Source organism: Polypterus senegalus, chromosome 1 (genome assembly GCF_016835505.1).
Source record: "Polypterus senegalus isolate Bchr_013 chromosome 1, ASM1683550v1, whole genome shotgun sequence".
NCBI lineage: Eukaryota > Metazoa > Chordata > Cladistia > Polypteriformes > Polypteridae > Polypterus > Polypterus senegalus.
In genome coordinates, this window is record NC_053154.1 from 187,276,544 (window position 1) to 187,303,102 (window position 26,559).

At 37.7% G+C, this 26,559-nt stretch overlaps 1 protein-coding gene across 8 annotated transcripts in view; it reads left to right on the forward strand.

The window, feature by feature from the left end:
- tnk2b (tyrosine kinase, non-receptor, 2b) overlaps positions 1 to 23,549 on the forward strand; it is a 402,816-nt gene extending 379,267 nt beyond the window's left edge. For 6 of the 8 annotated variants that reach the window (XM_039764482.1, XM_039764485.1, XM_039764469.1 and 3 more), the window contains 4 exons: positions 3,464 to 3,559; positions 15,591 to 15,718; positions 18,530 to 18,604; positions 22,276 to 23,549. In XM_039764482.1, the coding sequence (XP_039620416.1) occupies positions 3,464 to 3,559; positions 15,591 to 15,718; positions 18,530 to 18,604; positions 22,276 to 22,282 (306 nt within the window). In that variant the 3' untranslated portion in view covers positions 22,283 to 23,549. The remainder of the gene's footprint in view (positions 1 to 3,463; positions 3,560 to 15,590; positions 15,719 to 18,529; positions 18,605 to 22,275) is intronic. The other 2 variants (XM_039764484.1, XM_039764486.1) reach the window with 2 other exon arrangements.
- The last annotated feature ends 3,010 nt before the right edge of the window (positions 23,550 to 26,559 follow it).

The window sequence follows — 26,559 nt, forward strand, 5'->3', positions numbered from 1 at the left end:
TGTTATACTTTCTGGCCTATAGTTACTTGGATCAGCCCTATCACCCATTTAATTTTAATCTGGTATTTACTTAAACCTGTAACAAATTTTAATCTGTTATGCTGTTTGTAGTGATGGCTGAGAAAAGCTTTTAATCTCATGTTTTCATGTAATATTTAGATCATACATTTGTTGATACAATAGGCCTCAATAGAAACTTAACCTTGCACAACAGCAAAAATTAATAAAATATCCATAAAAAAGATTACTTGAGTCATATTCTAAATGACAGGTAGCCAATTGTGTACTCGCCGAGTTTTAAACCACAAGCATTTTAATTAATACTTAGTTATTGAATGCATTCAGGCACAAGAGAGAAGCACATTCAAACAGCTTTGATTTTTTTAATCTGACATTAGCTAACAGGAGAATTAAGGCTGGTGATTTGTTTCTACAGACAAGCTTTAATGCAGACATATTATCCAAAAAAAGTGCACCACTTTAAAGAATAAGGTGGAAATAAAAGGATAGATTAGTGTAAAAGAAGATAACACCTAAATTTAATGAGAATTTAGTTTAACTAAAGTTTGTGTATCTATTTGCAAATTTTGTTTCTGAATTTCAGTCCAGATTTTTCAGTCATCCACTGCTTCACCTCTCTTGAGCAGATAATTAATCATGTTATTGAAGATGTATTGTTTGTGTTTTTTGACTGCATTGCACTCACAGAAGCCCCTTCTTCCATAGTTTTAATTTAAATAGATGAGATGGAAGAAGATGGCATATGATGCTAAATGTTACTGTGTTTCCACCACATCACTGCCAAGTTAACCAGATTGTGCTTTTGTTTTGTACATGTTTTTTTTTCCACTCAAAGCATTCAAAAGGAAAAAATATAACATAGAAAGACAAAGTGGACTTAGGTACAATACTAAAAAAAGTAGAACCACTGCAGCTGCTCAGATAGTTGGCCTGGAATAGCGATCAGTTAGTTGAATTGTGTCACTGTGTGTTATTTTCATCCCTATTGTAGATGTAACTCCCCCCTACATTTTCCCTTATTATACTGCTGAAAATTGATTAAGAGTTTGGGTAGAATAATGTGTTTGATGTGTAGTGTGAAATTCAGTTAAGTTGGACGATGCTTCACAGGTCAGTAAAACAATACACTTGCCTTTCTTATTGCTATATTAAGCCTTTCACAAGGTGTACACCTTAAGTATTCTTTATGATTGGTGGTCTAATTATTGATACAGAAAAGACTGCTTCTGAGAAGAAGAATGTTGTTAATAGCAGATCAAGAGCAATCTGAACTTAAAGTTTAGCTTTCAGCTTTAAGCCTCGTTGGCTTGACCTACCTGTAAGTGACTGATAATAGAACTGCTAGCTTGCATTACTGAACAGAGTTTCTGAGAAACATACTTTTTACTAGGACTGTTCATCTCAGCAAGAAATCTTTAGTTTTTGAAAATAGAAAGGTAGAATATGTAGTAGAAAACACAAATATAAAGTGGACAATTAAGCAAATTAGGAAACCAAGAGATCCCCCAACTTCAGTCCAACTCTAGATTATTTTTGTGGAATAAAGGAAAATAGTATATATAGTAAGGAAAGTAAACTGGAAAGAAGGCATAGATCTAAGGCATACAAGAAATGTTTGAAGATGTGTGCTCATTTTCAGTAATTAACTGGACCAGCCCAAATCTAAAGAGCCAGAAGCAGCTAAAGCAAACACCAGTGGGCAATACACACATTCTCATCAGTCAGGTCTCATGCAGATTTTGATTGCTTAAAAGTGTTTGTTTTCTGTAAGCAGCTGCATATTTCTTTGAGAATCTTGAATAATGTCTACAATGTACAGGCATTATATTATTGACACCCTAAATCAGTAATCATAGACCATATTTCACTGGGAAATCCAGACCAGGTTTCATTTTTCAAAAATGTTCTGAGTCATACCTGTATTGCAGCATTTACCTAGAGGGGTTACACCATAAATTAACTTGTGGCTCCTGTTTAAATGCTGATAGAATTTTTTTTCCTAGTGTGAGAGATGGAGTGAAGAGAATTTTTATCTGCCTTTTCGTAGTGTTATTGTCCACATTCTAATTAAGAAAAATAACGTACATTTTTAATGTTGTAAAATGAATAAATATATTTAAAAAGTCCTTATTTCATTTTTAGATTAAGCATGCTTGGAAGTGGATGGATATTTTATGTGAATCAGACAGTTATTATAGTTTGCTACTAGGCTGTAACTGCCAGTAACAGTTCCATTATAAAACACATTCTTATGGATCATCTAAGGCTCATAGGCTGAAACATCAGCAGCGTTACTTCATGATTACTTAACACATACAAATAAATCAAGCAATTTAGCTTTTATTTACTTAAAGTTATTTTTAAAATTTTGAAGTATCTCAAATAAACGTTCTTTTCCAGATTTTCAGAATAGCTTCTTGTTCATTTTCTGCTGAGAGAAAAGTGATTTAATCATTTCTTTTAAGATGTCTTAAACACATCTTGAGATACAGTATCTTAAAGACTGGCACACCTATTAAAAGATTACAGGAATTCAAAATGAAGCTCAAGTATTTTAACATGCATAGAAAATCGGTTTGAAATTTATCAACATGTATTTGAGGTACCTTGAAATGCATGGGAGGTTATTTTTGGCTTATATGAAAATTCTTGTGAGAACTACAAAATGTGTTATAGATGTCTTAAAATATTAAAGAACTTATTTTAGGATATCTTTGACTGAGTGTCATATGTCCAAAACTCTTACTAGGATACTTGAAATAAATTATGAGATATCTCTAAATGTTTGTTTGGATTGCAATATTTAATATGGTGCAAAGTGTTTTTGAAAGTGGTGTGCATTTTTTCAAAGTTCACCAAAGCCTGCATTATAGATGTGCCAGTCCTGCTCATCTAGTTATAGGTTCAAAGGATCTCATCATCTTCTTCCAAACTTAACTGTTCTTATGGTTACAGTTTCATTATCTGTTTCACATTTCACATTTTTATGTGTTTGTCATAAATAACTAATGTAATTCTTTTGATATTGTTTTCAAAGTGCTAAACATTTGGTTAATAATACATTTCTAAAAGGCCTGTTGAGTAATTGGCTGGCTGTTATGGGTCCGTTTTTTCCTTTGTTTAGCAAACTTTATCAAGCTTATCAGAGTTTTCTTTTCTACAGCATGTCATGTTTTCTCACTCAGGATGCAAGTTCCCTTTTTTTCTTTAAACTAGACTCATCTGGGATTTACTTTACTTTCTTGTCCTATCTTTTTAAGTTTGGTTTCGTCCAATATTTTTTATTTAACAATTATTATACAAAACATAATGGATTGCATTTTTACAGGGTTTGGTTAATCCTTGCTGTTTTACTTTTCCCTACTATATTGGAATGGTGTTTGTCCTATCCATTCCTGAATCATCTCTAAGCCACCGTTAAATGACCTCTTTTTATGTTTAGGTGCAGGAAACAGTCCATGGAGTCACTATAGAGGAGTGCCAGGCTGCTCTGCAGAGTCACAACTGGAATGTTCATAAAGCAATACAGTGCCTCAAGGTGCCGTTAAAAAAATTAAAATGTTTTATGTTAATGCCTGGGTGAAAAGGTGGTGGGCGCCTGAAACGTGTCTTGTGTTATAGCATGGAGGAGTGGAAATTGCAGGGGGCAGCTAGCAGATTCTTCAGTTCTGAAGACTGCATAGCCTCCCATCTTGCAGAAGGAAACAGCTTTAAGTCTTAGTAATTTAATTTGCATGTTCTAACTCCAAATCCTGTGGAGCTGCATGTGTCTCGTGTTACAGTGTATGTTAACCGCCATTTCAAAATACGTGCAAGGCTCTGTATGAGGTGAACCCGTTTGCTTTTAGTGTGAAATTTTTAATTTCTGCAAATATCAATACATAAAAAAATTGCTGGATATTTAAGATAGCTGTTACTACTTATTCTTGCATCTGTCACCATTGGAGACATTAATTGTCAAGTTTTCTACCCCCAGATTGCATATCGTTACACACGTATTTGTTTAATCCACTGTTTGTCATATTTGTCATTTTGATTGTCGTTTTATACAATAATGTATCATTACTTTGATAGTTTTAACAATTGAGGTTACAAACTTTAATAAGCAAAAGAAAAAATATAAGCCAAAGCCTTGTCTATTAAACTGCAAGTTATCTTTTTTTTTTTTTTTTTTGTTTTGTTTCCTTTTTTGGTTTACATTTCCATCTCTGCAAATTAACAATAGAAGTATAAGACATCCAAACAATAAAGATTTAAAAACAAAATTAAAATCATCTACTAATGTGATTTATTTTAGACCTTAAACTTTGTTCTACATCATTTAAATAACTATTCAACAACAACATTTATTTATATAGCACATTTTCATACAAAAAATGTAGCTCAAAGTGCTTTACAAAATGAAGAATAGAAAAATAAAAGACACAGTAAAAAATAAAATAAGTCAACATTAATTAACATAGAATAAGTAAGGTCCGATGGCCAGGGGGACAGAAAAAACAAACAAAAAAAACTCCAGACGGCTGGAGAAACAAAATAAAATCTGTAGGGATTCCAGATCATGAGACCGCTCAGTCCCCTCTGGGCACTGTATTCACTATTCACTGTAATCATAACATTTTCAGACATTCTACATTCTATTCAGGGTTGTACGAATCTGGTGCCTACACGAGCAGTATCAGGCACAAGACTGGAGCTAACACTGGAAGTTGAGCCTACTCATGCTACCACCCACACTCAGATTGGACCAGTTTCTGGAGTGTCATTAGCATCATATCCAGTGTCTCCATGTTGTTAGCACTTCAGTGCAATGCATCTGTGTTAATTGCTCTATCTCGGCAGACTGGCTCAAGCTTCAGCACACAACGGATTAAACAGAAAAGCAATTAATCAACAAGAGAAAGACAACATTAATTTATTTAATCAATACCACTTTAATACTTGTTTGCTGTAGTCGTGTTTTTAAAATGGACACTGTCAAAACATAGCATCCTCCAGATTCCTATCAATATAAAAAGCAGGTAAGTCATACAGTTATATTTACCACCTGTAGTACTAAAAGTACAGATGCAAGAATAGACAAAGGTTTATAACGCTGGCAGTATCTAGTTGGCTACTTATTTTGGGCAGTTACCCCATCACAGAGGTATTGTGCATTAAATGAAATAAAAGGATACCATTTTGCCGATGTTAGCGGCTAAACGACTTTGTCTTTCTTCTGAGGTTTTATTTTGCTAACATGCTGGCCCCGCTTGTGGTGTTAGCAGCTAAGCGAGTTTTCTGTTTCCTCGGAGGTGGAGCCCTTACTCCAACTCCACCTCTCAATTCCGTGCCAGACAGACACACACACTTCCATGTGTAAACATTTATATATAAGATACGGTCTTGTCCTATAGCAGATAAACAGGAAAAAGGTGCTGGGACACTGCGCTGATGCCACATCAAGGCATCCTCCGTAATGCTGTACAAACAATATCTCTACCCATGGCCAATACTATGGCACTCGTAACACCAGCATCCCATTGTCTGTGCCCTGCCGTCGAGACGTGAAAGCAGGACGGATACCTCCGCCCTGCCTTTTCCTCACCTAAGTTCAGGGCTTCTCTGCCCTTACAGAGAGCAGCCCTCACGTTTCCCATTGTTGCGAGACCCGGTCTTCCTCTTCTGGGTCCTCCTCTATTTCTGGGGCATCCCAACAGTCTGGGTCTCCTAATGGGAGAAAAAGAGACCCTGTGGCATCTGCGCCCATGTAAAGCTGCATGAGATTGCCGCAGGCTTTTGGGATGGGTCGTTCTGACAGCCGGCACTCACCATCCGGCTTCCTGTATGTGCCTCTGCCATTTTCGCCACCACCATGCGATCAATCATCACCGCAGTGTCCACTGTAGGAGTTGCGGCTACTTGGCAACCAGAACTGATCGATACCGGTGCCTCTTCGCTCGACACTCCTCTTTCATTTATGGTACAGGTGTCATCTACCTGGACTGCCGCATCACTCCGGCTGGAGAATCCAGCGCCACTGCTGGACAGCCTTCAGAGGTGCGTCCACCTTTTCCTCCAGCCTCTCAATCGTCTCTTGGAGGACACGTAAAATCTGAAAAAGAGACTGCATGGGCTGAAGGACACCCTCCAGCTCACGTAGAGCCACAATCAAGCTCAGTAAATCAGCCGGGGGCAGTCTGACGATTTGTTTGTACTTACCTGACGGCTGTGAGCTGCAGAGCCTCTGCACAAGCTCAGTTGAGTCGTCTTCTAGCTCAGGATGGATGTTCATTTGTCCCACCTTCGACCAATCATTGGCGGGCACACAACACACACTGTCCAATCACTTGCCTGTTTTGGGGAGGGCTGTCTGGTAATCCACCATCCCTTCCTAGTTCACATCACCCACTTTGGGGGGAGATTCCAGGTGCCCGTCCTCCTGTCGCTGTCTTCGCCAGTCTCCTCTGCCACAGTCTCATTGTCACTCCACGGATCAACGTGCTTCGGCCAAAGACATGGATCCGGGCAGTCCCCTTCTAAAAAGTATGAATAAGAGATAACTAGGTAATCTCCCCAGGGCCGACTGCCACTGGGCACCAGACTTACCTCTTGGATCCTGTCCCCCAAAGCATCCTTCCTTCGGTTGGCCTCTTCATCACCTACGCGCATCCTTGATGATGGTGCAAGCCTGGTAATCAGCCACTTTCACTTTCTCCCTCCCCATCAGATTGTGAACGGTCTTGCCATGAGCCAATGGCAGCTTTTAAGGTGAGCCACTGATTGTTGAACATGTGTGTGCGTGCCTGGTTCTGCTGCGTTGGACCATCCACAAAATTACTTAAACTGGGTTCCCTGCCAGTTAACAGCCAGGAAGTCCCATCTGGGATGGCATTGTGGAGAATCGGCCTTGACACAAACAGACACACAGACCAACAATATCCCAAAACACACAGTTATTTTCCTGCTTCATTTCCAGCACACACAGTGTACAAAACACCACAATAATGCACAGTCCTTTTCTTTCTCTTTACTTTCTTCTCTACCTTTTCCTTCTCTTCTCCTGCTGCCTCCACTCCTCTCCCGCAAGCTAAATCCTCTGCCTCCCGACTCTGGCTCCTGAATGGAGTGAGACAGCCCTTTATATGTTGCACCCGAATGTGCTCCAGGCGCTCCCTGCTGACCTTCCTGCAGCACTTCCTGGTGTGGCGGCAATGCTGCAAGCCATGGCTCAGTAACCATTCAGGCGCAGGTCCCAACAGGGTTGAGCTTCTAGGCTCTGATTCTGTGACGCCAATGCAAACCAGGGCGGCTGCCCTCTCTAGTCCCAGGAGAGGTGTTGTCCCTCTTCTGGTCCTTCTGTCCTCCAGGCATCCTGGCTGGGCAGGAGCCTCTGCTGGCCACATAAATAAATAAATGCTAATATTTTATACATTAATGAAAGAAGCAGTCAGATATTGTTATTGAAAAAAGAAACTAGAGTAAGCATTTTTATTTTTCTAGTCTTTACTGAGGTGAATGTAAAGCAAAGGACCTAGTGTAAGAAGTTGATCCATCAGTTAAAAACTTCAAAGGAGGTTTCCAGGCATAGGCCTGTTTAATCATAAACACTGAAGGAGTATATGCTTAAATATGTGTACTGTGTATTAACAAAAATATGCCTTATTTTAAAGCAGTATATTAATAATCATGTATTAAGATACCATGATACCCAAGTGTTAAGACGATGCTGTGTCCTAAGACAACAACAACAGCACTTTTTTATATAGCACTTTTTCATACAAATCTGTAGATCAGTTTTTACAAGAAGCAGAAGAAAGTGTTATAGTTACAAGACTTGGGTTGGCATCTGGTACATCTTTCATAGCTCTTGTATCTACTGCTTCAAATGTGGTACTCCTATAGAAAAGTAATGAACTTCAGAGAGCTGTTATATATACTTCTGTATATTTAAAAATTGTGATAGAATGCACAATGTCGAGAGAAACCAACAGGACAAAATGTTAACTGAATAGGTTCTTATTTTCTTTCTTTTGTTGCTTTGCTCCCTTATGCAACTAAATTAAATATAACAGTATGCCCATCTAAAAAATCAACATTATGTAGTAAAAGCACTCAACTGTCCATATTAAAAAAGGAGTTTGTAAACAAGGCTGTCATTTCAATCCTCATTTAAAAGCTTGTGTGTCACCCTGAGTATTCTCCAGCTGTAAACAGTAACACCACTATACTTGTGTCTATACCAGTGAAGTGCCTTGGGTCAGACATCTTTATTTAAAATACAGGGTTTTTTTTTAATGTATGAAATAATTTTGCATCAGGATGTAAAACAATCCCAAATGTTTCCCATTGTGGCAAAATAATTTTAGAATCTGAAGAATATCCTTCTAAAAGTCAACCAGATCCTCCTATACTAATATAATTTGGAGCAATGCTTACATTCTTTCTATTCTTCTTGTGAATTACATTGAGTTTGCTTCGTGTTCTTGAGGTGTGAACATTGACATAACCAGCAGCCAATGAGTCTGTGTGATTCTGGAGGTGTTTTGAAACTAGCTAATCAGCTAATGTACCCCTCTAATGAAAATACAGCAAGTTTTTATTTTCTTTTTGTTTGTTTCTTTTTAAATTGCATGCAGGGTGGAAGGCTGGGGCCCTGATAGGTTTGTGAGATCAAGCATGCCTAAAACAGTTAAGCAAATGATCTGCAAGGTGAATTTCCAGGACAATATTTGGGTGAACAAGGTCATGCAAAAAATGCTAATCACCAGGGGCCTCATGTATAACGCAGTGCATAGAATTCACACTCTTAACATGGCGTAAGCACAAAAGCGGAAATGTTCGTACGCACAAAAAAATCCAGATGCATAAATCTGTGCAATCGCCAGTTTCCATGTTCTTCCGATCCATAAATCCTGGTCAGAGTGAAAAGTAATGCATGTGCACGTGCCTGCTGCCCCACCCCAAACTCCTCCCAGAATTACAACTCTTTGAATATGCAAATCAATATAAATAGCCCTTAAGCTCAGCGTTCTGTGAAAAGACAATGGCAAAAGCACAAGGGAAAGTAGAATTTCAGCGAATACCAAGTGGAGGCAAGGAAAAACATACTACAGTAATCCCTCCTCGATCGCGGGGGTTGCGTTCCAGAACCCCCCACGATAGGTGAAAATCCGCGAAGTAGAAACCATATGTTTGTATGGTTATTTTTAGATATTTTAACCCTTATAAACCCTCCCACACTGTTAACATTATTAGAACCCTCTAGACCTGAAATAACACCCTTTAGTCAAAAGTTTAAACTGTGCTCCATAACAAGACAGAGATGACAGTTCTTTCTCACAATTAAAAGAATGCAAAAATATCTTCCTCTTCAAAGAATGTATGTCAGGAGCAGAGAATGTCAGAGAGAGAGAAAACCAAACAATCAAAAAATCAATACGTGCTTTTGGGCTTTTAAGTATGCCGAAGCACCGCGATAAAGCGGCATTTTTTAAAGGAGCGTCCGTATCCTCTAGGCAAACAGCCTCAGTGCAAACAGCCCCTCTGCTCACACCCCCTCCGTCAGGCGCAGAGAATGTCAGAGAGAGTGAGAGAGACAGAGAAAAGCAAACAATCAAGCACCGCGCGGGAAGCATGTCGTATATCATTGAGGAGTTTTATTTAATACGTACAGTAATACATGCTTTGATTGGGTAGCTTCTAAGCCATCCGCCAATAGCGTCCCTTGTATGAAATTAACTGGGCAAACAAACTGAGGAAGCATGTACCATAAATTAAAAGACCCACTGTCCGCAGAAATCCGTGAACCAGCAAAAAATCCGTGATATATATTTAGATATGCTTACATTTAAAATCCGCGATGGAGTAAAGCCGTGAAAGTCGAAGCGCGATATAGCGAGGGATCACTGTATTTGTTGGTTTAAACAGTGGTATAAAAAACAAAAGGAAGTTGATCGAGTGACAGTGTGATGGAGAAACTCGAAAGCTCAAGTTCACAAAGTCGCATAGCGCCCGAAATAAAAAAAGAAGTTGTCTTGGCTTGAAATGCCAACTTTAATCTCAAAATTTCCACTTTAATCACAGTTTATTTTGTCATTAAGGTAGAATATCATAAACTTAATCTTAAAATCGTTTAATTTACTAGTTTCTCAAATCCCATCGTAACTAAAGTAGCACGTTAAATGCTTTGTTTTGTATTTGATATTCTATGTGCTCTAGATGTGTGAATCACTACGTGCTTTTGGGCTTTTTCTTCCTTCGACAGGACACAGAATCCATTACATTCGTGATATTACAGCTCTCTGAATAATTAAAATACTGAGATGTATACTTGATATAATTTTCATGATAATATGAGTTAAAGCATGTTAAACATGGGAAAACGGTGGCACAGTGATTGTTCATGTCTCAGGCAAGATGCTTGCTGCGCCATGCGCGACCTTCGATGAAATACTTTATTGTAGCAGTACTTTCTCTTTTTCAAATGTACTAACCTCCAATTCCTGTCTTTACTTTTCTTTCTTCAAATACCCAATCGCCATACAATTAGCTCTGTAATAGGCGTTAAGCCATCTGTAAGCTTAGAACAGCGATTCTTCAAAACTTTTAAGGAACATTGAAATATCTTCGTAGTATGTGTTTAATTATTCTATTCGTCTATCCTTCCAATGTCGCGTCAGCACCAGCGAAAGGTAGGAACAATCCGTGAACTGAGCGCCAGCGGCTCGCTAGCGCTGCGGCACTGTGTCCTCACATGTTTAATTATTGACAATATAGATTATTTAAATGAAGTTAAAGTTTTATCTGTATAATAAACACATTTTGCTGCATTTCATCTTAAAAATGATTATCGTTATCATATGTAAATATGTGCTTTATAAAGTGGCTCAGGTTGTGCAATATTATAACTAGTGCAAGTTTACAGTGAGGTAATGGTACTTATAAGTACAAACAGTTCTACAAGGAGCACTTGATGGACTGATTGAGTGCATTTAGAGTTCTTGGGATGAAACTGTTTCTGAACCACGAGGAAAGGCTCTGAAGCATTTGCCGTATCAGAGCAGTTCAGTAGACAGCATGGCTATGGCTGCGTGTGCTTGATGCTGTATACGGATAATTGTCTTTCCGATCAGCTGCTGTACAGCTGTGATTTCCCCACTCAGATACGGTGATATTAATACTCCAAGTGGTGCTGTGAGAGTAATATAGAAAAGATGATCTGATGTGGCAACCCCTAACGGGAGCAGTTGAAAGAAGAAGGTGGTACAGTGAGAGTAACAATGCTAAAGCAGCTATTATATTTAGAATAGTCTGACCATTCTAAGGACCATTATATTGTTACAGGTTAATTACAATTAGATGCATTAAACTAATAAACAATATTTGGTTAATTTCAGTGTACTTATAAAGCCTTGTAGGGAAAAAATGGAAGAAACCTTGGGAAAGGCTGTTCAAAGAGAGACCCCTTTCCAGGTAGGTTGGGCATGCAGTGGGTGTCAAAAAGAAGGGGGTCAATACAATACAGTACAATACACAGAACAAAAAATTAAAATTTAAAGTTTAGAAGTACGGAGTAGAATTTAATGGTAGATGATACCACATAATATGATTTGGATTTGTTTAGAGTCCTGGAGACCTCATTCATCAAGCTGCCTCCCCCATTTGGCCATTCCACAGCTGAAATAGCGCTAATCCAATGAAAGGACCCCTCTTTCCCACGATTCCCATATAATACACTATGACCAAATTATTCTTCCGTGGACTTGTCTCTACTAACCTTCAAATTTTAATAATTTTTAAAAGTGACAGCTTCTTGGCCAATATTCCGGAACACATGCTTTTAACAGGTTTCTCAGAATTTACTATATGCTGTAAGATATTTGAAATGTTCAGATGCTACCCATTGGACTTATTCAAACCAGGTTACATAAGTCCCATTAAAAGCTCATTTAATTTTGTGGCTCCTATGCAGTGGAGTTCTCTTCTTGGATTTATTTATGAGGTATAATCAGTCTCCACATTTTAATCCAGGCTTAATGCCAGTCTGTCATTGCTGGTGTTTTAACTGTGCACTCTTCCTTCCAAGTTTTCATGACCTCTACTTTTCAAAGTGGCTTTACTGTCACTAGCTTACTGTGGATTGTTAACTTAATCAACTAAGCCTCAAAGTTCAACCAAAAAGTTTAAAAATGTATATTTTATTTTATTTTGCAGATGTGCTTGATCTGTTTATCTCCTACCACTATTGCTGTGTATATTGTTGCATAATTATTTAGATTAGAAGAAATGTTTATAATACTTATCTCTGTATTATAATAAAAAAAATCTTGGGAAGAGAGACGACACGTGACTTTCTCGGAGAGACACTTTCATGTCCCGCAAGACGAAACTTTGTGCCAAGAGATTTAACCACGCCCGGGGCCGGAAATTAAAGACAAACAGTAGATGACAAAGTAGAACGTCATAAAGAATACAAAAATGTTGGTGCAATACACATGCAGAGCAGGTTAGAGATCATGGAAATATGAAAATTCAAAAGTCTGAAAAAAAATGATAGATCGCATTAAAGCAAACAAATGTAAATTATTACTCAGTGAAATAACAGAACAGTGAAAAGAGATTGAATATATTGTTCGGCTTTAAACTTTAAGTCCGAGACCTGTAGATCGTCTAATTTGTGTTGCCATCAGGGAAAAGTAGTGTTTCTTCCCAATGAAGAGGCATATCTGCGAGAATTAAAAGATTTGTTATTTGGTGAAAATGAAATCCCGCAAGAAAAAATTTCAAGCCCTGCAAGACAAGACTTTATTCAAAGAGATTTGGAAAAGTCCTGCCCACATCTAAAACATTTACAACCACACACGATCTGCCTACTTCCACCTACGTAATATCAACCGTCTCCGCCCCTCTCTTACCCCTCACTCTGCTGCAGTTCTTGTTCATAGCCTTGTCACCTCTCGCCTTGACTATTGTAACTCTCTTCTTTTTGGTCTCCCTCAAAAAGCTCTTCACAAACTTCAATTAGTCCAGAACTCAGCCGCCCGTATTATCACGAGATCTCCTTCTACTCACCACATCACTCCTGTTCTGCATCAACTTCACTGGCTGGCTCCCTGTCAAGTTCCGCATCGAGTTTAAAATCCTTCTGCTAACCTTTAAAGCTATTCATGATTTAGCCCCCCCATACCTGTCTAACCTTCTCCACATCGTCACCCCTTCCCGTACTCTTAGATCATCCTCCTCAATTAAATTGACTGTTCCTTCCGCTCGTCTTTCCACAATGGGGAACAGAGCTTTCAGTCGTTCTGCCCCCCGACTTTGGAATGCACTGCCTCCTGAGATTAGAAACATTAATTCATTCTCTCTGTTTAAGTCTTCAGTTAAAACTCATCTTTTTAAACTTGCCTTCTCTATGTAAACACTGTACTGTATTGTGTGTTGGGTGTTGTGTAAAGTGTACGGTGTCCTTGAGTGTTTGAAAGGCGCCTATAAATAAAATGTATTATTATTACTACACACACAGTTCAATCATTTCTCATTTGTGTGAATGCTATTGTCAAGACACAGTTCATGTAGAGAGAATAAACGATGTTCACTCATGGGCTGTTATACGTTGTGTTGTCACGATGTAATTCCAAACACAGAATTAAAATTCAATGCAATATTGACAAAAAGGGAAAAGTGAGAAGAGATTGAATATATGGACATAGGTGATATGACAGAAGTATGTAGAGATTGTTTGGCTTATGTTGGCTTGTGTTGCCATCTGGGAAAAGTAGTGTTTCTTCCCATTGAAGAGGCCTACTCGCGAGAATTAAAAGATTTTTTGTTTGGTGAAAGTGAAATCCACATACGCGAGCGGCAGAGAAGTGAAGTTGCTGGCACATAACGCAGGCATGGGGGTTGGTGATTGAAGGGAGCTGGGGTCAAAGCCCTCTAGTTGTTTTAAGCTCTGCCAGATTACTTTTACTCTTCTGGTATTTGTCGGATTGGCACTCCAGCCACAGTAAAAAACCTCATACTGTTCCAGTGTGGTGCTGAGGTGTCACCCACTGCATTTGGATCCAAATCCAGGTATGGTGGGTGCGGCAACACGCTATCAGTGTATGCTCCCCCCCACTTTGTATTTGCTGTATTTTTAGTGCATACAGTTCTGTTTTAGTGTATAAAAACTTCAGGTTGGCAAAGTATGTTGTAATGGTGCATTTTGTTAATGAAGCAGCATGTGGTAAAGATTGACTGACAACCTACCTAGTAGCAATTTGTTTGCCAAATTGCCCTCAGAGCATCATGGACCCCACACTTTACCATAAGTGTGCCACTTGAATGCTCAAATGTGTATCTCAGTTGTTACAAGTTAGCCTGTGGTGGATTTCAAATTTGAATGCCATCTTACAGATGCTGGGCTACATTGGCTTCATTCTTTTTCAGGAATAGTCCCAAGATTTTCGTAGTGTTGGCACATGAGATGTTGTTTTAATGGAAAGATCAACTGCTGTGGGTATACTGCTGTCAAGAGCTGATGTACCTGAACCACACCAACTTGTAGATATCTTCTGGAATTTGTGTTGTGTGGTTGTTATCAAGAAACCTAGTGTATGCCACATCATTACACCACAACCACTACGTAGATCCATATTCTTGTCAGGTTTTACTATTTCTGGGTCATCCTGTCCACATGAACCACTAGGAATCAGTTTGGTCAGAAACAAAAATGTTGTCCAGTCATCTCATTTTGTATCCAGTGTTTGCATGACTTTAGTGTAATGTGACTATATTTTCTAAGCTTTTGGAGAACAAAGTTATTATTATTATTATGATGATGATCAAGTGCAACTTGGTTGGATTGTCAGACATATTGCGACAAGTTGTGCATTCTGACATGCCTCTTTTGTCACTGCCATAGTTGTTAGTTGATTGGCAGGAGGCAGATTCTTACTTAACAAAGGTTGTATCAGTTTTCACTGAATCCCATGCAAGGCTCCAATTCCTAATACAAACTTGGAAGAAGTTCTACCTTGGTGTTTCATCTGAATAGCACATATGCACAATCAATTCTCCCTGAATACCTACTTTAATCCAGATTGTCTACATGTTTGATGTTGTCACTGATTTAGAAGACAGTTATGGTGTAAGTCTAGGTGGATATATTCAGTGGGCTACCCAATATATTAGAATTTCATCTTTTAAAGTGGTTTAGCATTCGAAATATATGGCTTTATCAATCCTAGACGTTTTGTCTGACTTTTCCAGCAATAATAAAGAAATGCTCAGTTATGTTTTTAAATAACCAGTTTGACTTTCATTTAAAAGGCAAATAATGAAGGATTGTCTCAGGAAATGTGCTAAAGCTGTATGTGCACATTTTATTTGCGTCCTCAGAAGGCATTATCCATGTATTACATGAGGCTGGTCAGAAAGATGTGTTATTTATATTGCAAGTTCTGTCTTCTTAATGGTTTCTTTCACTTTTGTAGTGCTTTTTTCTTTAAGTGGTCTGTTGGATGTTGTGGCAAGGTCTCGCTTCTACAGTTCCTTTTTCTCGTTTTTGTTAAATATGTATTTGCACCTTTTTTTTTCTCATTTAGGTTGAACAGTTGTTCTGCCTGGGCCTGAAAACAAGAGCAGAATGTCTTAAAATCTTAGAAATGCATGACTGGAATCTGGAACTGGCAAGCTCTCAACTTCTGGAGTCGTACAGCACTGTGAGGCAAAGGTACAAATGATCACCACCCTATATTTTTGGTCTAAACTAGTTTTTGTAGGGGGGCTTCCCCCTGTATCCCCAAAATGGCATATTATGTTAATCAGCAACTGTGTACCAACCACATATAAGTGAGTGAGGATGTGTCAAGCAGATGATCAATTTTATTTATCCAAAATCTTTATTTAATAGCAACCATTAACAGCATGTACCCTCTGAAGGTGCTTAAAAAAGCTTTCAAGATTAAGAGATATGAAGTACAATAACTAAACTGTTCAATAAAAAAGGGAGCCCATAGATGCAGGACAGGCTGTGACTGTCACACCTTAGTAATGGAAAAGTCCAGATTAGGAAGACGATGGAGCATTAAGTGTCAAATTTACCTCAACTTACCTTAACCCTAATGCCATACAACCCGGCAGTAAAAAATGGCAGTAGTGAAAAGTCTGATATTTTTACATGAGTTTGCATAGCACATCTGCTGCATGAAAATATTATTTATTTGTCTAGTGACAGGTGTGACCAGTTGGGGGCTGTAGCAAGTCCCCAAACACAGACAACACAACTCTAGGTGCAAATAAATGATTCTTTATTTCACGCCACTCAAAATAGCAATAAATATAGCCAATACAGACTTTAAATGCTTTCTTTCTCTCTTCCAAACAGTTTTGCCCATTGCTTCCCAATTCTGACTCCCTGAACTATGGCAGCAGGCTCATTTTAAAGTAGACCCAGAAGCACTTCTGGTGATGTGATGTGGCCAGTTGGAAGTACTTCCGGGTTATAAGGAAGCCAGGAAGGGCCTCCCCGGCAGCACCCTCTAACATCCCCCAAGGATCCTATAAGGCTGCAGTTCCGAACTCCAACTCCCATGCAGCCCTATGGGCGTCCAAACTGGGACTCTTTATGAGGGACACTGCCACCTAGTATAATGGGGGATGAACTGCTTCTTTTCGTCCTCTCTTGCCCATTTCAGTAGCCTTCGGGCATCCCAATTAGGACAGGAATCATAAGGTGTCCCAGCCAGGTATTGCCCCCATTTATTCCATCCTTCTGTTATGACATCCCGGCTGGATAAGGAATTCACCTCCATCCTCTGAGTTTTACCAAAGTGATTTACAAATCAAGCATAAATGCTTCTGCTTTTGGAGCATTTTTCAAAACAGGATACATTGTAATATGCTGGCTTTCATTTCTTCTTTAGCACCTTTCCTATTGTGCTTTACTAAGCACTGCTAGATAGGAAGGCAGTAAACAGGAGAGTTCCAGTGGGAATTTTGGGTTTTTAATTGGAGCCCAACTAGTTTGTATGCTAAAGTTACAAAGGTATGCACTGCAATGACAAAATACTTGTGAATAGAACCAGAGGTTCATATTGAATGAAGATTTGACATATGAATAAGAAATTATTTCAAAACCAGAGAAAAGTAATAAAAGACAGAGCCATATGTGGAGGATGTTAGTGTTGGGTAAAACTCCAGTTTTTGGCAATTCAGGTTGCTATGCATTTCACCAAGAAATCAAACAATTGTACATGATTGCACCCCATACCTTGATATTCTTTGTGTGCTATTTGAAAATGTTGTTTTGGTAACACAGTTTTTCTACATTATCAGCATCTAGTTGTACACTGGTCACTGGCTTCAAGGGATAAATGACACTCATTGAACATGATGACATCATCCATTACAAACTTGATTGGCACTGGAAATCAGTCAGTTTTAAAACAGATGGAGCAGCTCCAGTCCCATGAACATTCAACTATTTAGCCTGAGATATTAGGTGGAGATCCATGGCAGTCAGTTGATCTTTGAAAATGGTAGAAAGTAAATAGGTATCTTCACAGGCTGTTGCTTAATTAACCTGTCCTCACATGGTATGGTTTCCCTGAGGCACCCCCATTTTTCCAGGAGACACGAGAGCAATTCCATCAAAACCTTGTAGCCAGCATTGGCAATATCAGAGTTAACCATTTGATTGTAGAATGAACAAATGCACCAACGACTTTCTTGGTGTGTTTCTCAACTAGTTAAAGTGTTGTGAGGTTGTCACAATTAGCTCATTCCAGCTATTGCCTTCTTATAAAGAACATGAAAGTGTAGCCCTGTAGTGGCCAGTATGAGTGAAAGAAGCATGTGAAATGTATACTGTATGTGCTTGGCTCTGCTGGTTCTCATGAAAACTGGACCAATGTTTCTGGATGCAACCTTTTATAAACACTGATTAGCCATACCATTAAAAACACTGACACGTGAAGTGAAATAACATTTCTTGTCTTGTTACAGTGGCACCTGTCAAGGGGTGGGATATATTAGGCAGAAAGTGAACAGTCAGTTCTTGAAGGTGATGTCTTGGAAGCAGGAAAAATGGACACGTGTAAGGATCTCAGCAAATCTGACAACTGGCTAGATGATGGCTAGACAACTGGGTCAGAGTATGTCCAAAATAGCAGGTCATGTGGGGTATTCCCAGTGTGCAGTACCTACTAAAAGTGGTCCAAGTAATGACAACTAGTGAACCACCAACAGAGTCATGGGAGCTCAAGTCTCATTGATGCATATGGCTAGTGAAGATAAGCCATGTTGGCTTGTGAAGGCAAGCCATGTTGGCTTCATCTCACAGAAGAGACACAGGTTGCTTAAAAACGTAATGCTGACCACGAGAGAAAGGTGTCGGAACACACAGTGCATCACAGCTTGCTGCATAGTCATATACCGGTCAAACAGTCCATAGTGATCTTACAATGGGAAGGTGAGCATCAGAACTGGATCATGGAGCAATGGGAGTAGGCGGCCTAGTCTGATGAATCAAGTTTTCTTTTAGATCACATGGACGGCTGGAGCATGTACCTTGTTTACCTGAGGAAGAGATGGCAGCAGAATGCACTATGGGAGGAAGGTAAGTTGTCCAAGTTAGAGTGATGCTCTGGACAATGTTCTAATGGGAAATCTAGGGTCCTGTCATTCATTTGGATGTTACTTTGACACATACCACCTACCTAAAGATTGTTACAGACTATATACACCCCTTGATGGCAATGGTATTCCCTGATGGCAGTGGCCTGTTTCAGCAGGATAATGTGCCTTGCCACACTGCAAAAAATGGTATATTTAGAGGAGTATAACAGAGTCAAAGATGTTTACTTGGCCTCCAAATTTCCCAGATCTCAATCTGATCAAGCATCTCTGGAATATGCTGGGAAAAAAAAGTCCGATCCATGGAGGCCCCACCTCGTATCTTAAAAGACTTAAAGGATCTGCTGTTAATATCTTGGTGCCAGATACCACAGGACATTTTCTGAGGTCTTGTGGAATCCATGCCTTGATGGAACAGAGGAGTTTTGGTGGCATGATGGAGACCTACCCAATATTAGGCAGGTGGCTTTAATGTTGTGGCTAATCAGTGCTTGTGTTTATGTATTTATTATATACAGTATGTGTGTATACGAGGTCTGACAATTTGCATACTTTCCACCATGCACTTACGTTGGCAGCACTGTGCAAACAGCTCGGTAAGGTTTCATAACCACGGTATGTCCGTGTCTCACAGCTGTGTTCGTGTCAACGTGTGGAGGTATCTGGTGGAGTGGCATTCATTATTGTTCCGTGTTCTTGTGTGCCATCACGAGAATGTCGGATGCTTGCATTAGAGCAGCGAACAAACACCAGCTCACACGGCATTGTGTGTGAGGGACTTTTAAGCCAGTAAACAAATAACTGTATTGGAACACCCTCCCTACTCTGATCTTGCCCCAGTTACTTCTTTCTTTACCTGAAGATAAAGGAAATATTGAAAGGAAGACATTTTGATGACATTTAGGACATTAAGCATAATACAGCTCTGATGGCCTTTCCAGAAAAGAGTTCTAAAAATGCTTTGAAGGGTGGAGTAGGTGCTGGCGTCGGTGCATAGCTTCCTAAGGAGGGTATGTTGAAGGTGACCATAGTGATAATCAGCAATGAGGTATGTAGCACTTTTTCTAGGATGAGTTTACAAACTAAATTGTCAGACCTCATATATGTATGTGTATATTTTATATATATATATATATATATATATATATATATATATATATATATATATATATATATATATATATATATATATATATATATATATATATATATATATATATATATATATATATATATATATATATATATATATATATATATATATATATATATATATATATATATATATATGTGTGTATATATATATATATATATATATATATATGTATATATATACAGTCAAAGTAAAAAGTATGTGAACCCCTAGGAATTATCTATATGTCTAATTCCCATATAAAACATGGTCGTATCTTCATGTCAGTCGCCATAATGAACAAACACGGTCTCCTATATCTAAAGATACACAGATTTTCAGAAAATTCTTTGACCATATGGAATAAATCATTCAAACTGTGAAACTGAAGGTTGGAAATAGTAAGTGAACCCTAAGTTAATGACTTTTTAAAAAGCTCATTGCAGTCAGAATTTAGCACACCGGGAGTCCATTTAATGAAACAAGTTCAGAGGTGTGGCCTAGAATTATGTTGATTGAGAAAAAACACTATAAAGTTTAAGCTTTAGCTTTTGACAAGAAGCATATCCAGATGGGAATCATGCCTCGCACAAAAGAGCTGTCTGAAGAGCTACAATCAAGAATTATTAATCTACATAAGGCTGGAAAGGGTTACAAAGTCATCTCAAAGAGTTTAGATATTAATCAGTCTACTGTTAGGCAAGTTGTCTATAAATGGAGACAATTTGGTATTGTGGCTACTCTGCCTAGAATTGGGCACCCTGCCAAGATGACCCCAAGAGCACAACACAAAGTCAGCAATGAGGTAAAGAAGAACCCTAGAGTGACAGCAAAGGACTTGAAGTCATTAGAACTGGCTAACATCTCTGTTAATGAGTCAAGTATACGCAAAACATTGAACAAGAAAGGAGTCCATGGCAGGACACCAAGAAGGAAGCCTCCGCTATCAAAAAAGAATATTGCTGAATGCCTGAAGTTTGTGAAAGAGCACTTGGATACTCCACAACAGTACTGGGAAAATGTTTTGTAGAGTGATGACACCAAAATTGAACTGTTTGGGGGGAACAAGCAGAACTTCATTTGGCGTAAAAAGGGCACTGAATATCAACATCTAAACATCATCCCTATAGTTAAGTATGGTGGAGGGAACATCATTTTTTGGGCCTGCTTTGCTGCATCAGGGCCAGGACAGCTTGCCATCATTGAGGAGAAAATGAATTCACAAGTGTATTAACAAATTTTTCCAGGATAATGTGATGGTGCCTGTCCATCAATGTAAGCTCAGAAGAGGCTGGGTGATGCAACTGGACAATGACCCCAAACATCGCAGCAAATCCACAGCACAATGGCTTCAGAAGAACAAACTCCGCCTTTTGGAGTGGCCGAGTCATGGCCCAGATGTCAATCCTATTGAGATGTTGTGGAATGACTTGAAGAGAGCCATACACAGAAGACAACCAGAGAATATGAAAGAGTTAAGGAAGTTCTGCAGGGAAGAAATGGCTAAAATTCCCCCCGCACAATGTGCAGGTCTGATCTGCAGTTACAGGAAGTGCTTGGTTGAAGTCATTGCTGCCAAAGGAGGGTCAACCAGTTATTAAATCCCAAGGTTCACTTACTTTTTCCACTACCACTGTGAACGTTGAATGCGTTTGTAAAATAAAGACATGAAAGAGTAGAATGTTTTGTGTGTCATTGGCTTAATCTCATTGTGTATATCAGTATTTGTGACAAGTAAATTACATGTACAAGTGATCAGATCACTTTCTATGACAAATTCATGCAGTAAACCAGATAATTCCAAAGGGTTCACATACTTTTTACTTTGACTGTATGCATGTATGTATGTATGTGTGTGTATGTATATATATATATATATATATATATATATATATATATATATATATATATATATATATTTGTATACGGTATATGTATTTGTATATATGTGTATAATAGAGGGAAAGAGACTGTATATTAAAAAGAGTAGAGTTTTGAAACAAACGTCCAAATTAAGCTAATTACATTTATCAGCCAATTCTTTTGCACTGTTAATGCTGAACAAGCTCAAAGTAATGTACAGATTCACAAATATAAGAAAGGAACAGTACATTTCAAATCAGTATGTGACATTTATGTATACAGTATTAGTGTATGTGGTTTGTCTTTGTTAAGGCAGGAGATTTTCTAAAAATGGCTGTGTGTTAGGGATTGCTGCATGTAAAATAATTCACCGTATGATCTGAAAATTAGTTTTTTGTCTCTGCCACTTTGTTGGAACTTACAAAATACCTGACCATCTTTTCAGAACCATACTTGTTTTATACTGTTGTAATCAATACTCTGAATGCATAGATATCTTCATTGTTTTGTCTCACTGTACATGTATCTGCTTCTGCCATGTCAGTGAATGGCTTTATTGTATATTTTGTAAGCAAGTAATGATGTTCAGATATTAATATCATTAAGGAGCCAAATGTCACCTAAGCAATACTCAGACATATACCTTTTTTTTTTTGCAGGCGATGACAAATGACTAAAGAAGCATGATGCTCTGATATCTTCGTACACTTTTTTTCCTTTGTCCTTTTTCCCCACACAGCATGTGGATGGCTGCTTGACTACAAACAAAACCTCAAAAAAACTGTCTGTTTGGGATTAGCTTCTCTGATCAAAAGGTCAAATTTCAACCAGTACAGTGTTTTATTCTAGAACTATTGTACTACTAAAAAATGTGCTTTGTCTAGAAGAAAATTTGTAAAACAAAAATTATAAAACATTTGTCAGTAGAGCATATATCAAGTACACCAAAAACAATCTGAATTTTTCTGCTGTTGGTCTGTTAGGTTTGCATCATTGTTTGACTGAATTTTTTTTAGTAGTTTAATTTTAAAAATGATTTGTGAAAAATATTTGAGTGGTATTTTTTTTTAACATGAAGCCAAAAGATTTTCATAATGATTTCAACGTGCACAGTGCTACTGTATTTCTTCAGACAGTAGAGGTGCAGCAAGGAATACATTTTGTCTTGTAAAGTTTCTGAACAAAGACATTGATGTTTGATAAAGCAGTGGCTCTGGGCTCCAAACTGTAAACCATATTTTTTTTTTGTTTTGCATTATTCTTTGTAATTTTTTTTTTATTTGAATTTTACAGAATTTGTTGAAGTTTGTTGCTTTATATAAATGTTTATGTCTCTATACCCAGAAGTAGATCAAAGGATTGTTACTTGAAGCACACTTCATGGAAGCCTTTTAATATATATATATATATATAAAATATTCTTTAAAAATAATGCAGTAACACTTACATACAATTGCCATGTAAACAATTATAATAATATGAACACACATGTCATACTTTTAAGATGATACTGAAGAAGTCTCTTTAATAAGAAGCTCCTACAGAATCCAAATGCTAGCTTATATTTATTTATATATTTATGTTTAATGTCTAGGCTGTAAAATGATTTCATTTTGTTGTTGGAGATCATGGTTAGAATACCAATGAAAGCCCAACAACATTAAACAACTTCCCTTAGGTATGTGCTATAAAAAAAACATGTTTTATAATATATAAAAAAAAATGTCACATCACAGAATTGTCATTTTTCTACAAATGTTAGGGAGAATGTGTGTTACAAGCATCATTGTAGGAAAACTAAACAGTTTACCAGAGAATTTCGATAGGGCACTACTCATGCTGAAAAAACGATTAACCTAAAGAAGCAGGGACCACCTTTACTGCTGAAGCTGGCAGCTCATTCATTAATCCACTTAAAGTAAAAAAAAAAAAAGCACTAAAACTACTGGAACATTTGAATATTCTCAGTGTCCTAAAAATGCATGAAAGTGAGCAAACCACAAGGATGAAAATATCTGGAGAAAGGAGGTAGCATGTGGGTATGTTTAGAACACAAGTGCTCAGAAGTACAAGTCTTACACCACCACTAAAGTACCAGCTTTATTTATCAAAATGAAAAGGTAAAATTCTCAGCCCTGTTGTTCCACATATTTTGCTCTTAAGTATGGGTAAGACACATCTGAACATGCACAATGTGTACATTTTATAAAAGCGCTCTTGTCATTCAGTTGGCGGTCAAGCCGAGATGCAGAATTGGTGCCAAACAAAAACTAGTCCGCTTATCTGTGGAGTGCACATCGGAGACTTCTGGAGAATGGCATCAAGAAGGGCATTACAAATTCATACACAATTATAAGAAACCCAAGGGATACCACCAGTCAACAATTAATGTACATGCTATTGTATCGCACACAACCTTGAAAAATATCACGCCTGATGTATTTTTGAATGTCGTAGCATTAAACTAAGTCTTTTTGAAGATCAGATTTGTCCAAATAGTGCTTGTGCTATTACCAGTATGTACTTATTTATCTGTTCAGCTAAATGAGAAGGATGGAAAAAGTGTAGTTAGCGCAACTGGCTATCGAGTAAAAAATATTTTACTTTTATTACTAAATAACACAGATGACTAAAAATCTTTAGCTTGAACTAGCAGTCCATGACTGCCAAGTGAAGGTGTGACACTGTAGTGCTCTACTTTTCTATACCGCCAAGTCGTGGTGTATGTATGTATGTGTGTGTGTATGTATGTATAAGTATGTGTGTGTGTATATAATATATATATATATATATATATATATATATATATATATATATATATATATATACACACACACACAATAGAATAGAATAATGGAAAATAATTATTTTATACTTGGGGAGAGTGCGCTTTGATATATATGATCAGTTTGTTTAGTAGGTTCAGCACCTCACCCAATTTTGCTATAAAACTTTTAAGTATTAAATACAAAGTTTGAACAATTTGTTAAGAAAAAACAAAAAAATAAATAAAACACAAAATGTAACTGTTGCAGATTGGCCAACAAACAAGACTGCCAGCCAATAGGAGAGTGGAAAAACATACTGCAGTAGCCTTTCTTTTAACCATCATACATGTTTTATTTACTCCTTGTTTACATTACATGAAAGTATTACTAATCTATGGTTCTATCAAAGTATTACTGTCGACACTGACGTGCTTAGTATTTCACAGGTAAGCTTTGAACACTGGATTTCTGTGTAGGCATTTCACTGTCCACATTCACTTCAGCAGACTTAGCAAGCAGTTGTATTTGTAAAGTGTCCCCTTAGACACAAATGGTGCCAACAGCAGCACTCCAGCAGATTTACATGGAGGAGACATAAACGGCTCCTGATCAGTCTATCACTCGATCTGCGGTCTCCTGCAGTAAGTGACAGGATTAGCAGTTTCTACATTGCTAGTTGACAATGGCTGAGCCGTGGGGTCAACACAGTTTACCCAAACAGAGGGGACTCTTACAAACCAGCATATGCAACACAGAATGTATTTTTACTGTTAAATCTCCTTAAAGATCCCTGTTTTACCAGATGATTTACAACTCTCAGTTTTAATTGTTTGAAGAATTGTAACCAGGAGAAAGGAGAACTGCAGGACTACTTGATATTTGAATCTAACAGGTCCCACTTTGTCATTTGGTTTACTAAAGAGAGGAAATACTTGTTAAAGATATTTGACATTATTGAATGCATTTGCTTACTAGGTTATGTTTCTTTATATTATGCATACTGTATTATAACTGAATAAAGAGAAAGACATTACTCAGTACTTGTTTAGTTAAATAACAGTATAGAATTGAAATATAAATGTCGAAAATGTAAGGAACTGTGGTACCCAGAAATGTAGAACACACCTAAAAGAAAAAAAAATGAACTGGACAAGGCAATTACAGCATCACGTTTTGAAGTAGTTTATTTTTAACTTTAGCAATGCTACATTATTATTATAGGCCCTTTCTTGGAAGGTAATGTGGAAAAACCATAAGAACAAAAACCGACCACCATCACCCTGGTCAGGTGCATTGAATTGGGTGTTTCAAACGTCTGAGGAAGCAACTCCTGTTGTAGATCCACGGCAATGAAAGCGGGTGATCGTTTTAATGTGGATATGGAAACCGTGGTGTTAAGTCATTTTGGGCCAGTTTAAATTAGGTAACCTCAGAACCATTTAATAACATTTCAGCATGTTGGTGTTTTCAAAGCATAAAGGATATCAAGATCTTGGGCAGCTGATTTTTTTTTTTTTTTTTTGCCATTTTTAATTTAGTATTTTTTTTTATCCAAACATTTTACCGTATTACATTTTCTTTATTGTATTTCATAATTCATTTATTATGTGTAAGTGGTTTAAAACTAAAATGTCAAAGTGTATATTTTGTACATAATAAATGTGCCAGAACCAAACTATTTTAGAGCAGCTCCGTCAGTCCAGATGGTCTACTAAATCCGCATGGATGACTGTGTCTGTTATCTGTGCAGATCCACCTTTGGCTATGTAAGTGCATTTGCTCTGCTGCTATTGTGTTGAACTTTATCATACTGTATATAAATTGAAAATACTGTTTAGGATAATTATGTACCAGATATTAACCATGTATCACTATAGGCCAGTCTTGTTCCTCTCATTTGTTGAAGTGCAAACAAACAAGTGTTGATGTATATATTTGTGCAGACAAATGTGGTGTAGCACTGACAGCAGCCCTTAATTTTACCAACCTGTACATACTTGTGTCTCATGTAAAATGTTTAGAAATGTACAAATAAAATGTAATTTTATTGTGTGGGTATAGGAATTCTTCAGAAACAATAATACAGAGATATCTATAAGTATTTTTATTAAATATTAACTATTTTGTATCTGCTGTGCATTGTGTATCATTTTTGCCCCATTGTGCCTGACTGTT